Here is a 15,174-nt window from a genome sequence, read left to right on the forward strand (position 1 = left end):
TAACATGGAACCTAGTGAAATTAGGTACTGTTACCTTCCTCCCTGGATTCTCTTTCTAGTGAAAAAGAGGAAGTGGAAGGGAGTTGGGGAATGGTCTTAAATTTCAGAATGAAGAAAAAAATGATTTAAAGGTGAAAACCTAGACTATGAGACTGGAGATGTCAAAAGGCGCCACCCAGTGGTGAACTGGAGGAAGTGCAGCCTCCTGAGCTTGGGCATGGGCAGCCCAGGGGAGCCCCACTGACCTCCAGAGAGGGAAAAGGAGCGCTTCCTGCACGTAGCAGCCCTCGGAGCGACTGCCCTGAAGCCCACCAACCTGGAATAGGGCGGTGGCATTCAATGTCATCAGCACTTCACAGTTTTCAAAAAATGGGCACGTTAATAGCAGTAAGTGGGTAGCTGAGCTAGAATTCCAGTCCAAGTCTTCTGATTTAAAATCCAGAGCTTTGATGCCGCCACTTAACTTAGAATGGACACAGATCTAGAAGTCTTGTCAAACAATTGCACACAACTGCCTGAAGTTGGAGCGGTAATTCTTTCTCCTAAATTTCAAGACAGATTTATAGCTTTGTTTTTTTTAAACAAAGACAAAACTGTTTGTAATGAAAGATTGTTTTTTAAATACATGTATATACATATATACACACGTACATATATACACATAAGTATTTATGCTTGAAGAAAATATATATGGTTGTTGTAGAAAGTTTGAAAAATACAAATATGAAGAAAAAAAATCACTTAAAAATCTACTTAAAGGTATATCTATTTCTAACCTCTTTTACCTTTGTTCATACATAGAATGTATTTTTTATATAAAATTGGGCTCATTCTGTATTTTAAATGTTTAAACCAATATTTAATAACAAAATATAATTTTATATAGAATGATAAGCTTTCAAAACATTAGAAAGGGCATAGGAATACCCCAGTCTTATGTAAGTAGTGGTATAAACTGAGGGCTTCTAAAGAAATGTTTCAGAGCTGGCTTGCTCCTCTTCTACTTAGTCTATCCAGGTAAGGCCTAAATAGCTGGCATTACAGAAAAGAGCAGTGAAGACACAGTAAACCTGATTCTAACATCAGTGCCTGCAGACGTTCAATAGGTTGCTCACTTCAATGAACCTGCTTCTCTCTTGAACATCTAAGATGGCCATCTTTGTCCTGCCTGACTCAGAACTTTATCAGGAGTCCATGAAATGATGGAAATGCAAACCCTCTGTGAATTACACTGTTACACAAACACTTTTCAAGGTTCTTGGGGTCCTCTACTAAGGTCCTTAATTAACTACTAAGGTAGTCAGCACCTGGTAAGCACTCTCATGGTTCTCTTTTCTAAAACTGAATGGTATGACTCTCTTTTTGAAAACCGAACAGCTGTGTAATTTCCTGGCTTGGTTCTTAATTATCTATAAGTATTAAATGCAGAGTTTGCCTTCCATATAGGTCCCTGACTGCCCTGCCATGCTGTTTTATGTCTAAAAACTCACCATTTCTTTTTATTCTAATAAAGTGTTCCACCCATCTAATTTGAGGTAATTACATCCCCCCCAATGGTACCTCACTGCTTGATGTGGGGATCACTGTGTCACTTCCCATCTCTCACAATGTCACTGTCCTTCCCACTGTTTCCAAAGCATCTCCCCATTGTTATCTGGATTTATGGGGTAACTAACTTCCAAACAGAATTTTTTCATTATTTTTTATTTTTACAGTTACGCCATTCCTAATACTGTGTCTTTATCATTTCTTGCCCCACCCCTCTTCTGACCTTTTCTATACGACTAACTATCTTATCAATCAGATCCAATCAATAAGCTTCTATTACTATATTTCCAAGATACCAATCCATACATTGAAGGTCAACAAGCAACAGTAAGAACGACATGGAACAACAGACTGGTTCCAAATCTAAAAAGGAGTACGTCAAGGCTGTATGTTGTCACCCTGCTTATTTAACTTATATGCAGAGTACATCATGAGAAACGCTGGGCTGGATGAAGCACTAGCTGGAATCAAGATTGCAGGGACAAATATCAATAACCTCAGATATGCAGATGATATCACCCTTATGGCAGAAAGCAAAGAAGAACTAAAGAGCCTCTTGATGAAAGTGAAAGAGGAGAGTGAAAAAGTTGGCTTAAAACTCAACATTCAGAAAACTAAGATCATGGCATCCAGCCCCATCATTTCATGGCAAATTGATGGGGAAACAATGGAAACAGTGACAGACTTTATTTTTGGGGGCTCCAAAATCACTGCAATGGTGACTGCAGCCATGAAATTAAAAGACACTTGCTCCTTGGAAGAAAAGTTATAACCAACCTAGACAGCATATTAAAAAGTAGAGACATTACTTTACCAACAAAGGTCTGTCTAGTCAAAGCTTTAGTTTTTCCAGTAGTCATGTATGGATGTGAGAGTTGGACTATAAAAAAAGCTGAGTATCAATGAATTGATCCTTTTGAACTGTGCTGTTGGAGGAGACTCCTGAGAGTCCCTTAGACTGCAAGGAGATCCAACCAGTCCCATCCTAAAGGAAATCAGTCCTGAATATTCATTGGAAGGACTGATGTTGAAGCTGAAACTCCAATGCTTTGGCCACCTGATGTGAAGAACTGACTCATTTGAAAAGACCTTGATGCTGGGAAAGATTGAGGCCGGGAGGAGAAGGGGACAACAGAGGATGAGATGGTTGGATAATATTACCAACTCAAAGGACATGAGTCTGAGTAAGCTCCGGGAGTTGGTGATGGGTAGGGAGGCCTGGCGTGCTGCAGTCCATGGGGTCACAAAGAGTCAGACACAACTGAGCGCCTGAACTGAATCTATACATATGTTCTTACTTGGTAAGCCAATTTGTCCATTTAATTTTACCATGACTAATACTAGGTAAGGCCTCTCATGTTCAGTCTTGCTGGGCTTTATCTCTTTCTTTCTCATGTTTAAATAAAAATTCCTTTTGTCTCATCTGTATAGAACACCATAAATGCAACAATAAGCCCAAGCCAGAGAGAACTGTACATGTGTCCACACACACCCTGAGCAAGAGTCTGCTGTCTTAACACATCCAGATACCAGGACCAGGACACTTGGAGTAGGTTATTACACTTACAGAGTGAGTGTAGAAATATCTACCAAGTCACCACCCCTCAAGTTATAAACAGTAAATGATTTAACTAGACCGGCTACAATTCTCTGAAAAAGTATTTTCAAAACAACTAAACAAAAAACTTGCAATCAACTTGAGTCCTATCTCTGTCAAGTTACTTTTACTCTGTCTCATTTGACTGCTCCCGCCCCTTTCCTGTACCAGTTTAGATTCCTGCTGGGTTAGGGAAGGGCAGGAAAAGGGAAGAGTAGAAGATTGGCAAAATGAAAATGGAAGGAACAAAAATAAACAGTGAAAGGGACTAAAAAGACTTTTGCTTGTGAGGCTGATCAGAATAGGGGTGAACTAAGGAAAAATTATCAGAAGACTCAAATTTCTTTTCCCCCATGAAGGGGGAAAAACCCGTGCTACATGTTATGCTTGTTTTGCTTAAATTTATGATAACAGTGTCAATATACATATTCAATAATTCACAATCTTGAGTCCTTTTCATTCTCCCTGACAGCTCCCCCCCACACACACTTAGCACTGTTCACAGTGTCCTTGCTTATAAAACTGTCCTAGTTCTTCAAGGCTTGGTTCAAATCTCATATGACCCATAAGGTTACCCATGACTGCTCCACCCCATAGGTCTCTCCCGTCTGAAAAATCATTGAGCAGCTGCTGATGCTGCTGGTTACTCCTTCCAATTGAATGAGATGCTTCTCTGGGGCCGGGAGCATGTCTCACCCACCATTGCAGCCACTTCTTCTCACACAGAATGATGCCAGCAGCTGCTCAGATCAATGTATCCCCACATCCATCTAACAGGCACTTATTCCTCAACACACAAGGCTACCCCTGCCACCATACTAGGGTCCAGTTGTCCTGAAGCATAACTGCTGCTCCCTTTTGTTTGGCCAACCAAGCTCTCCTGGAGGATAACTGTGGCTCTTCAGCCAGCCCTCCCAGAAAGGCCATCTGGAAGGGGTCATCAGAGCCCAGCAAGGGGCCTGGCTCCATGCCAAAGACTCCCATGATGCCGAGGGGCTGTCTGGGTCTCCAAAGAGAGTTTGCAGGAGTAGAGTGCTCCTCTGATCTCTGGGTTGGGAAGATCCCCTGGAGGAGGGCATGGCAACCCAGTCCAGTATTCTTGCCTGGAGAATTCCCATAGACAGAGGAGCCTGGCAGGTTGCAAAGAGTCGGACACGACTGAGCACCTAAGCACAGCATGACTGCTGGAGCCCAGATCCACCCCTCCGCTGTGTAAACGTGCCTTTTTGAGGTGGAGAGGCAACATCACCACAATAACACCCACCACCACTGGGAAACCAGAGAGCCTGAGTAATTAACCACATCTCTGTGATGGAATATCACAGAGCACAGCTATAGATATGTAAATCTTCATCATTCATCACAAATGCTCAGGGCAAAAACAGCTTTAGCATGTTTTGATGCTTTTAAAGCAAAATGTTTCAAAGAAAGAAAATTACTTACTGCCTTCCCATGTGCAATGGAGAAGATTCAAAGCTCCTTCCACCCTCTTCCAGTGAGCCAGATGGAAGAACGCATATGCTATCGCTTCACTGTCCCCTCGCTTCAGGATGTGTTCTGGGGGCAGGATCAAGCTTTTCATTTCTAGTAGGTACTGAAATTTTAAAAGAGGCAGGAGACAGATGCGTTAATACACAGTAATTTGGAATTCAGTATTGAAAATGGAAGGTTAATTTCCCCAAAGCCACTGTTCATAAGTGTTTCCTCAAACCTGCAACCTCAATACCACATTTGAGGGCAATTACGGAAACATCTAGCAATCCAAAGTTTGCTGACAGATAATTAGCCTTGTACTAGTTTCCTACAGTGAAGATCAGAGGCTTTCAGGCTAAGATATTCTAATCAAAGAAATATATACATATAGACTCAAGCAGAAAAAGGAAAATTTAGAAGATACGATCATTTGGCATAATTTTGTAACCAGAAGGAAAATACATGAAGCAAACACATGAAGGTTAAGAAGTCATAAGTCTAAACCAACTGAAGTAGAGAGACAGGGATGCCGAGCACTGCCCATTAGTTTCCCTACACAGATCTACCACGGAGAAGGCCAGAGTCCTGTGGAAAGGGTCACCTGTAGCTCCTCAGATGCTGGAGAAGGAGGGGTGGCAGCCTGGGCACAGGAAGGCCCAGACGGAGGGAGCAGAATAGACCCCAAAGCATGTTCTTCCTCTGGCTCCTTTCAAACACTTCAGGGGCCTCAAGAGCACAGGGAGAGGATAGATATTCTTCCTGGGGGCTCATAGAAGACTAAGTTTCCATCTGTATTCCTTTGTGTTTACTACAGAATAGAAAGGGAAGCAAATTCAGGCTGGTATTTTATATTTGCAAAAGCTCACTGGTCTTTGCTGGCTGGCGTTCCCCATGCTCCACTCCTCACCGCCTCCCCTTGGGATCTGTCCCCAGCACACAGACACACACCCAACTGCCAACCACAGTCGCAACAACCCAGGTATCTCCTATCAAAAGGAGATTAGCAGGCCACAGAGGCATGTGTTTCATGAAAACAGCACCACCACGGCGAATGGAGGTGCTATGAGAAGTCCAACACAACTTTAATGTCAGAAACAACTGTCTGGATTCATGTGTTGGAGGAAATTTATGAGAGAGGGTGAAGAGTGGAAGAATCCAAAGACACAGAACGGAGATCACGAGACACCCATCAGCGTCTCCCTCTCATCTCACTGTGCACGCTGGGCCCGGGGGTGCAGTGGCCTTAAGCTTCCTTGCCTCTCGGCGTGTTCGGTGTCAGGGCACACTGCCCAGCAGGAGCCGGGTGGACATATTCTGGCCTCTGAGCTCAGCAAATGAAACTTCCCTTGCTCTGGGTCTGATATCTGAAGAGAACTCAGAGCTTCAAAGTAGGAAGAGCAGGAAGTGAGAAGGCTCAACCGAGGGCAGCAGAGAGCAGCCTGCACCTTCACCCTTGTGGAGCGGGCGGGTTTGAAGGTCCTCCTCCAGGGAAACACCTCTTCCCAGGCTGGTCCATGAAAGGTGGTCATTAGTTTGATGAGAGCTCCCTGGGTATGAGTTCATATGCTTTTTTGAATTCTACATGTTATTGCTTTCTGCCTTCATCTTGCTTTAAAACACTGCACAACACACATCTTTTGGGAAAGATAATGATTTTGAATTACCTACTAACTGTACTAGCACTGTATCTATAATAAATATCAATCATAATATAAATACAAAGGTGAATTTTACATTCAGAGATATTTGGCTATCATCTTGTGATTTTACCTTAACAGAAGTTATTATATCATATGGTGCCACTGCCATGATGATCTTAGAAGGTCCCAAGAGTCATAACTTATAAAATGCTCCGAGCTGTATTGATATTTTTTCAAAGTTAGAGAAGGAAGACCTTCTGGTCACTCTCAATAATCATCAAGAGAGCAAAGGAAAGGGAAAATTTCTTGCTTAATGAGTGCCCTAGAATAAGATTTTGATTTCTGAGTTTCTAATAATTATTTACGGCCTACCAAGCAGTCAACTTTTAAAGAAAGATCATGTTATATGACCTTTGAAACAAACTAAATATGAAAACCCCTATCTCATGTATCCCAGGAAAATAGAAACCTCAAATTCCTAAGGATTGGATGGTGGTTGAAAGAAAAGTGTAACTTACCATTCCTTTTCATTTCTATGATTAGGAAAGGCTTTCAAAATCATATCATTAAGCATCTGTGAGAGAACCCTTCTCTTGGGCTAAAGAACCTTCAGGAATAGGAGCACCTGAGAAGAAGTGGCCTGGTAGACACCCACAAGTGGGTAGAAGCCTCAACAAACCAGGAAGGGGTGTGGCAGAAAGAACTTGGGGAAGGAGGGAGGACCTCTAGAAAATTATCTACAAAGGGATACAATAGATCTGTGTTGTCCAATGTGGTATCCTCTATTTAATGTGTATCTATTTATTAATTAAAATAAAATTAAATTAAAAATTCAGTTCCTCAGTTCCCACTAGCCATATTTCAAGTCCTGAAATGCTGTATGGAGTTAGTGACTATACTACTGGACAAGGCAGAGATATTTCCGTGATAACAACCCACTGAAATGTTGTGAAGTAATTAGCCTCCAACTAATAAAAAAAAAAAAAAAAAAGAAAGTCCTAGTGGACAGCATTGATTCAAACAATGGAAGTTTCTAATCTTCAAGTAATCGAAACCATTTATAACATGAAAAAATTTCACAGATGTGTGTCAAATCTACTGATCAAAAATACACAATAAGGCAGAAAGTTACAATAAATAGTAATAATACAAGAATTCATTTAAAAATATTACTGGCCACCAGGGTGTCTACATAATATCTGGAAAGCAGTAGTGCACAAGTGTATGAGACAGCTGGTTTACTCAGCCTGTTGACTGAACGTGGTGCATGTGGCTTCCAGGACACTGTCCGCAGCCCCCAGTGCGGGCTGTGAGGTAATGCTCTGTTTCTCCTCTAACTCCCTCTGATCTCTGTGTATGTGTACTCTTCACACACCACCTTAGATTAGTTATATGTCTCAGCTCAGGTAAAAGATCCCAAAGAACATGAATCTCATTTCCCAAGAAGTCTCTCAAAATGAGCATCCCTGGCCTTAACAGCCTCATGAGACGAAGGAGTGCAGCTCACCAAGAAAACTCAGCTGCCTTCCCATTGCATCTACTTTATGGCATAAGCAGGTTTTGTCTATAAAGGAGATTTATATTGCAGCATGGTTTCAAACAAAATGTTGGCTCTAACCAAATAATGAAGACTAATAACAACAGTGTGTTATGTTTCTGGCCTGGTTTAAAATGGTTGGCAAGATTAGTTCTCAACATGTGCAACATTTAAATTAGAAAGGCATGGAACAACATTTCACATCTTACTTGTCAAGAGAAGAATAAATGGAAAGGGCAGATCCCTATCCACAACTATGCAGAAATCAATTAGAATAACTGTAGCTTGCAAATCAGAGAACACTCCCTGCCTGTCTGCAGCAGTGCCTTGGTTTCAATTAGCTAGGCCAGCATTCTGCGCTATCTTGCCTGCCATCCTGCCTCTGACTTCCTTCCCAGATTCTCAAATCACATTGCACTTGAAGCACATGCTTCTAAAGGTTTCGGAAGCAACTTTTCAAAATCTATTTGTGTCAGAATCTTGCTCCTAAGCTCAAGATAGGAACATAACACATTAGCACAGATGAAGAGGAGCTGAGTGGTGTCTGCTTATGGAGGTCTGTGAGCAGAGGCTGGTTCACCTGTCGGGAATGGTGTAGGAGGGAGGTGCCCTGTCACAGGCTACCCCAGGTGACTGCTCAGATCTCTTCTGTTAAGGTCTTAAAATTCTATAATAATTAGAGTGAACATGATTCCAACATGTTTCCTTCACACAGATATTAATGCCAAACAGTCCATACTCCCTTTTTGGATTTTCAACACTGGTAACAGCAGAAGTCCTATGAAAATAGCTGGCAAAAACATGGGATTAAAGAAAATGAGAAAGAACAAATTAATTAGACTACAATACATTTAGATGAAGCCTATCATGTTCCTCATCCAAAATCAGGTAGTGGAAGAATATTTATTAGCATGAGAAAATGTTCATGACATATCACTAAATGAAGAAAGAACAAAACAAATGTATCATACAGATTGTGATTTTGATAATACAAATGTACATGTAGTAATTAAAAGCATTGGAAGGTCACAGATTGAATGTTAATGGTGGAAAATACTTGATCTTATGGAGATTAATCTTTCCACTTTTTCTATGCTTTCCAAGTTTTCTGTAATAAGCATTTTAATATTTTCTCTCTCTCTACATATATATGTATGTGCATGTGTGTGTGTGTATATAATAACAAAACTATTTTTTAGACTTGCATCAGAAACATAAAAAGCAAACCACACAAACAAACAAGATAACCAGGGGATCAATTTTTCATGTTTGGTGCAACTGGCTCTGAAAGAGGCATTAAGCTTAGAAATGATGTGTTAAAAACATCAGTAAAGGGCTCAGAGAATAAACTAGTGCTACAGTGGAAGGACTGATGCTGAAGCTGAAACTCCAGTACTTTGGCCACCTCATGCAAAGAGTTGACTCATTGGAAAAGACCCTGATGCTGGGAGGGATTGGGGGCAGGAGGAGAAGGGGATGACAGAGGATGAGATGGTTGGATGGCATCACCGACTCGATGGACATGGGTTTGAGTAAACTCCAGAAGTTGGTGATGGACAGGGAGGCCTGGCGTGCTGCGATTCATGGGGTCGCAAAGAGTCGGACACGACTGAGCGACTGAACTGACTGACTGACTGACTGAGAAGCCATGCTGCATATTCTGAGTTTCAGTGATGTCCACTCCCTGGAGTCAGCAAGACACACGCTGGAATAGAACAGAGATGCCTGAAAGGGACCACGGCTCGCTCTGACCATGCTGCAGTGGGGCCTCAGGCAGTCCTTCGCCCCGTTCCACTGCTCATTTGCTCCCTGCTCCCTTAAACTGCTGCTTGGATCCCGTCTCCACTATTCTAAAAGACCTCGGACAAGTTATGTAATTTTTTCAAACTCAGTTTGCTCATCTGTTAAAACAGAATAATAACAATACCCTCTTGCTGCTTTAACTTCTGTACACTACATAGGATGATATTTGCAAAGTATTCACACAGTTCCTGGCACAGGAGTATTCATTAAATAAAAGCTATTTTTTGCTAACCAACAAACAAATGAAGTATTTAAATTACTGTGGAGGGAAGTTGTGTTTCCTGTGGATATATGTCCCACAGATGATTTAATCTGTTTCTCGGTAAAACACTTCGGCAATTTTATAGCAGTAGCAGTTCAGCTAAAGAGAACTGGCTGCCAGGGGTCATCAACTGACCAGTGTGAAGACAAGCACAAAGCAAAGCTGAAATGCCAAATTCAGCCGGGTGAGCTATAGTACCACCCAGGTGTCCTCTTCTCAAGCTCGCTGCTTCTTGCTGGTTCACTTATCTATTCATCAGCTACTTTGCTTCATTCATAAAATACAGCATGTCCACGGTATATCCCAAGAAAAGTTATGGGCGTGCTGTTCCCCAAGGGCACAGATGTAGCAGTGGTCACTGTTATGCATACGTGCCCAGTTGTATCTGACTCTTTGCAACCCTATGGACTGTAGCCCCCCAGGCTCCTCTGTCCATGGGATTCTCCAGACCAGGAATACTAGAGTGAGTTGCCATTTCCTCCTCCAGGGGATCTTCCTGACCCAGGGATGGAACCCGGATCTCCTGCAGCTCTTGCACTGGCAAGCAGGCTCTGTGCCACCTTGGAAGCCCATAGCAGGGGCCACAGTGTTCTCCAATGACACATGTGGGAGGACCCTATAGTCTACCCCAGGGGCACAGATATGGGCACATCCACAAGTCACCTCAAGTGCATGGACATGATCAGGTCAGGTCCCCACCTTGGTGACCTCTAATCTTTGTAGGAGTGTGAGAGTGAGAGAGAGTGTGTGTGTGTAAACATGCATGTGTGCACACATGTACAAAGAAACAATAAAATTCAACATGATGACTGTCTTAGTAAGAGGCATATACTTAGTACTAAGGAAGCAAATGAGGAACACTGTCTCTGGGACAGCTTCACAGAAAGAGGAAAATATGAGTCAGTCTTACTAAATAAACAAGAGTTTAACTGTAAAGATGAGGGGAGGCAGAAGCCACTGTAAGGCTGGGCCAAAGCATCACAGGCCATAATGGGTTTGCGTCTTGAAGGGCTTGAGTACTAAGCTGACGGGAATGGCCAACTCTGATGAAGCGCTAACACATGTCAAGCATACTTATCTCAGGTACTCCTTACAACTGTGTGAGGGAGCTGATACTATTATTCCTATTTTACAGGTGAAAAAAACGGACACTTTGGGAAGTTAAATAGCTTGTCCAGGGTTGCACGATTTGTGTGTGATGGAACCTATCCTGGAACTCAGGTTTCATGCTACTCTCCAGGGAGTGAAGCAGGAAACGTGGATGTAAAAGGCCTTGCGTGATTTGCCCCAGAGTACAACCTTTGCCCTGAGTTATTCTGTGGTTTTCGAACTGTGAGACCCTGAAAATTCTGTTTTGAAGAAAAAAAGAAACGTAACACAGAATGTGAAGTTAATGTAAAACAAAGCTGTGGGGGAATCTTAGGGAAGCACCCAAGAAGGACTGAAGACTCCAATAGCTCCTGGGCAGAGTCTGAAAACCCCCGCAGTAGGCCTTGGGAAGAGAGTTGGTACAGTTTGTACCAAAGTTTCTCCATAAAGAAACGGGCAAGTCATGTGTAGCAGCACCAGATAGGGAACAGATTAAGGTTAGCAAAGTCTTAAAAAGCTCCTGTCCAAGGGAGGGCCGATGAGACTGAAGAGCGGGACTTCCTCTGAACTTGCCACCTGGCTGAGTCTAAGGATAAGAGAAGGACTCAAGGTGATTGAGATATTTCTAGTTTAGGAAACTACCATAATGGGAGATCATCAGCTAAGATAAAGACACCAGAGAAGGAAGAGGCTTAGTGGTGGGAAGGAAACAAAAACAGCTGAAGTGCCTACAAAACACCTCTGGAGTGATGGCCTGAAGGGAGGAGTGAAGGCATGCTGGTCTGGCTGTGCGGGGAGCAGAGAGGCTGAAGACGCAGGAGTACACGAGGTCTCCCAGGAGGGCTTCCAGAAGGAAAGGAGAGGACTGAGGACCACCCTGAGGGAGGGCAGGGAGGAAGTGCTGCAGCAGCAGAGCCCAGAGAGGCAGCACAGGGAGAAGGTGGCACGGAGCCAAGATGACCTCGATATAGAAAGTGGTCAGTGGGACCAGAGGCTGAGGAAACATCAGACAGGATGAGCGGGGGAAGGCGGGGCTCTCGGTGAGAGTGTCCTCTGTGGGAGCAGCTACACTGCTTTTTGTTAAAGAGAAAGACCTCTTAGAAACTTTCTGTTTTTGAGAAATGTGGCTAAAAACTGGTTTGTGTTCATTTTTCCCTGGGTCCTATTTCCACAATACATTCTCCTTTCTCTAATCCAAAAAAAGCTTTGGAACAAAATATGACTCAAGTCAAAGAAACTTATATTGAAATAATAATATTTCTGAAATGTGCCATTGACATACAATATCATAGACAATCTGCCAGGGTATTCTGAGTTTCTGCTTCCATGCTTCAAGCACTTTTAAATGCTAAAACCCACGACACATTTTGTTTCCTAAATTCGATTAAAAAGCAATTTTATACTCTGTCAATCAGCTTTACTAAGCTATAAAGGGAGGATTACATTAGTGTTTGCAAGAAACAGAATTTCCATCACTATAACAAGGTCCCATGGATACACCATTAGCATATACATTTACCAGGATGCTTTTCCCCACAAATCTCTAGAAATCCCCATGAAATTTTAGATTAACATGAGATGAACTTTTCTTTTTAAAAAAATGCAAATTTTTAATGGGAGTGCATTTCTGTCATAACATTCTTCATTCTTCCCTCTACATTTTCTTAAGCCTTTCCTTGCATACTCCTTTTGTCATTTAAAAACTAGACCCTCACCTCAAAGTTCTGTGGCAGGCGCCCAGGCTGCCCTGTTGCTGACTAAGGGTCAGGAGTGTGGCAAGCCCCTTTCCGCCAGCACCCTCAGGATGCCTATGCACCCCCTTCAGGGTCCTGGGGGGCGCCCAGGAAGAAAAGCCTGAGATTTAGCAGCACTGGGATTTGGGGCTAGATGAAGAGGAAAGTTTTTCCCCTTTGGTCCTGGTGATTTTTCTTGATATTTCTCCCTCAACAGCTTCACCCACAGCACCCAAGTACTCCAACCCGCCCAGGGCTCAGAATGGGTGTGGGGTCTCCTGTTCTATGGGTGGGACCTCACGAGTTTGGGATTGTCCTGTGGTGATGGGGATGGCTCCCAGGCTTCTGTTATTTTTTAAACTGTATTAAGAGGTGCCTTGGGGCTGCAGGGCTACCAGCCTTCTCGTCCCAGTTTCAACCAGAGTGATTCTACTTTTAATTACTTTGTTCACTGAGGATTCACATAAGATTGTAATAGGAGGGAAAAAAACTGTTTATTGCTATAAAAATAATAAATCATTATTAATTAGTTTGTTGGTGTTTGGTTTGGGAGTTTTTTGGTGGTGGCAAGTAGGAATGACTGTGCTAGAATAAGGGTACAAGGCAGAGGTCAGAAATGGGTAACTCTTAATCAGTCACAAGTGAAGGACTTAGCCAGCAGTTACAAACTAGAAATTCATGAAGACAACAGCTGCAGCCGGAACGTGCTAGAGCCTCTTCCAGGTCAGGAGGCTGAGGAGAACCTGTGGGCACTCCAGGTCGGGGCACTGTAGCGCCACTGTTACTCTCTCTGGCTATACTTCTTCAGATTATGGCAGTCTAAGAAGTATCATTAAAGTGTGTTTCTAAGCAGCCTGTACTTGTGCCCAGCATGCAAGTGCAGAAACAGCTGAAGGTACAAGGGAAGACGTGATGAAAGGGCCAGCACGTACTGCACACCTACTATGTTCTGAACAAGTTACTCAGTGTAATTCCACTTACTTTTCATCAGCCTTATGAAGGCTTTATTCTTATCCCCATTTTATCAAAAAGAAACCTGGCGGGGAGCTAATTAACTCTTCCTTCCCATACTTTCCTCTGGTCTTGTGGACAGGAAGTGGGAGCTCTTGTTTCAAACACTTTTGAACTCCTCCAATAATATTTGATGAGTCTGCCTACTTATGTTCATACCCCTTGCATCATCATTGTAATTAACATTTTCCCAGTAATAACAGGAACTTTACATACTGGGCCTGACAATTCAGACAGGAAACATACATGGCTGACGATGTTCCACGTTACTAGCAGTGGCAAAGAAATACAAAATAAAAGAACAGAATTACATGTCTGTACTTAATAAAAATCATAACTTCTATATTCCTTCTTTTTTTTTTTTTTTGGTTTTAGACAAACTGCTCCATGCTGGTGAGAGTGTGATAAAATGGAAAAGTAAGAGTCACCAGCTGATGCGAGTGTAAACTGCTATAATTTTTTTGGTAAGCAATTCAGCAATAAATATCAAGAACCCTGAATGCTTCTATATGTTATTCAGTCATTCTTATTACGTAAATTTATCCTAAGATAAATTTAATAATCTTAAAAACCAAAAAAATCTTTATGCCCAAAGACGTTCACTAGTTGAGATGACTTCAAACTGATGTCTACAATTAGAGAACACAAAGAATAAATGATTCTCTTCAACAAATGGTGCTGGAAAGCGTGGATATCCACATGCAAAAGAATAAAACTATACCTGTATTTTACACCATAGGCAAAAATCAACTAAAAAGGCATTAAGACTTAAACACACAGGGTCTTGTCAATGATGGCTTGGATATGATACCAAAAGCACTGGCAACAAAAGCAAAGTTGACAAGTGGGACTACATTAAAATGAAAAGCTCCTGCATAGCCAAGGAAACAACACAAGAGGCAACCTATGAAATGGGAGAAAATATTTGTAAACCATATCTGAAAAGAAGTTAATATCCAAATAAATAATGGAACCCCAACTCAGTGAAAATGACCGGATTTAAGAGTCGGCAAAGGACTTGAATAGCCATTTCTTCAAAGAAGACATACAATGATCAACAGGTACATGAAAAGGTAACGTCATAGACCATCAGGAAAATGCAAATCAAAGCTGCAATGAGATACCACCTCACACATATTACATTGGCCACTATCAAAAAATTGAATATGACAAGTGTTAGCAAGGAAGTGAAGAAACTAGAATTCCTGTGCACAGTTGAGGAGGGATGTAAAATGGGACAGCCAATATGAAGACCCCTCAAAAACTAAAAAATATGACCCAACAGCCACACTTCTGGGGATTCATCTAAAAGAACTGAAAACAGAATTGAAGAGATATTTGCACTCCCATGTTCACTGCAGCATGATTCACAGTAGTAAAGAAGTGGAAACAATCTAATTTTCCATCAATGAATGCATAAAAAAAGAAAATGTAGTGTGTACATATAAACCCACATACATACCATACTGGAATATTGTTCA

The 15,174-nt window shown here is 42.1% G+C and overlaps 1 protein-coding gene across 4 annotated transcripts in view; it reads right to left on the minus strand.

The window, feature by feature from the left end:
* Window positions 1–15,174, minus strand: part of ST7 (suppression of tumorigenicity 7) — a 309,424-nt gene that overhangs the window by 69,777 nt on the left and 224,473 nt on the right. For all 4 annotated transcript variants that reach the window (XM_061165296.1, XM_061165298.1, XM_061165295.1 and 1 more), the window contains one exon: window positions 4,589–4,739. In XM_061165296.1, coding sequence (XP_061021279.1) covers window positions 4,589–4,739 — 151 coding nt within the window. The remainder of the gene's footprint in view (window positions 1–4,588; window positions 4,740–15,174) is intronic.

This window comes from Dama dama, chromosome 18 (assembly GCF_033118175.1).
Source record: "Dama dama isolate Ldn47 chromosome 18, ASM3311817v1, whole genome shotgun sequence".
NCBI lineage: Eukaryota > Metazoa > Chordata > Mammalia > Artiodactyla > Cervidae > Dama > Dama dama.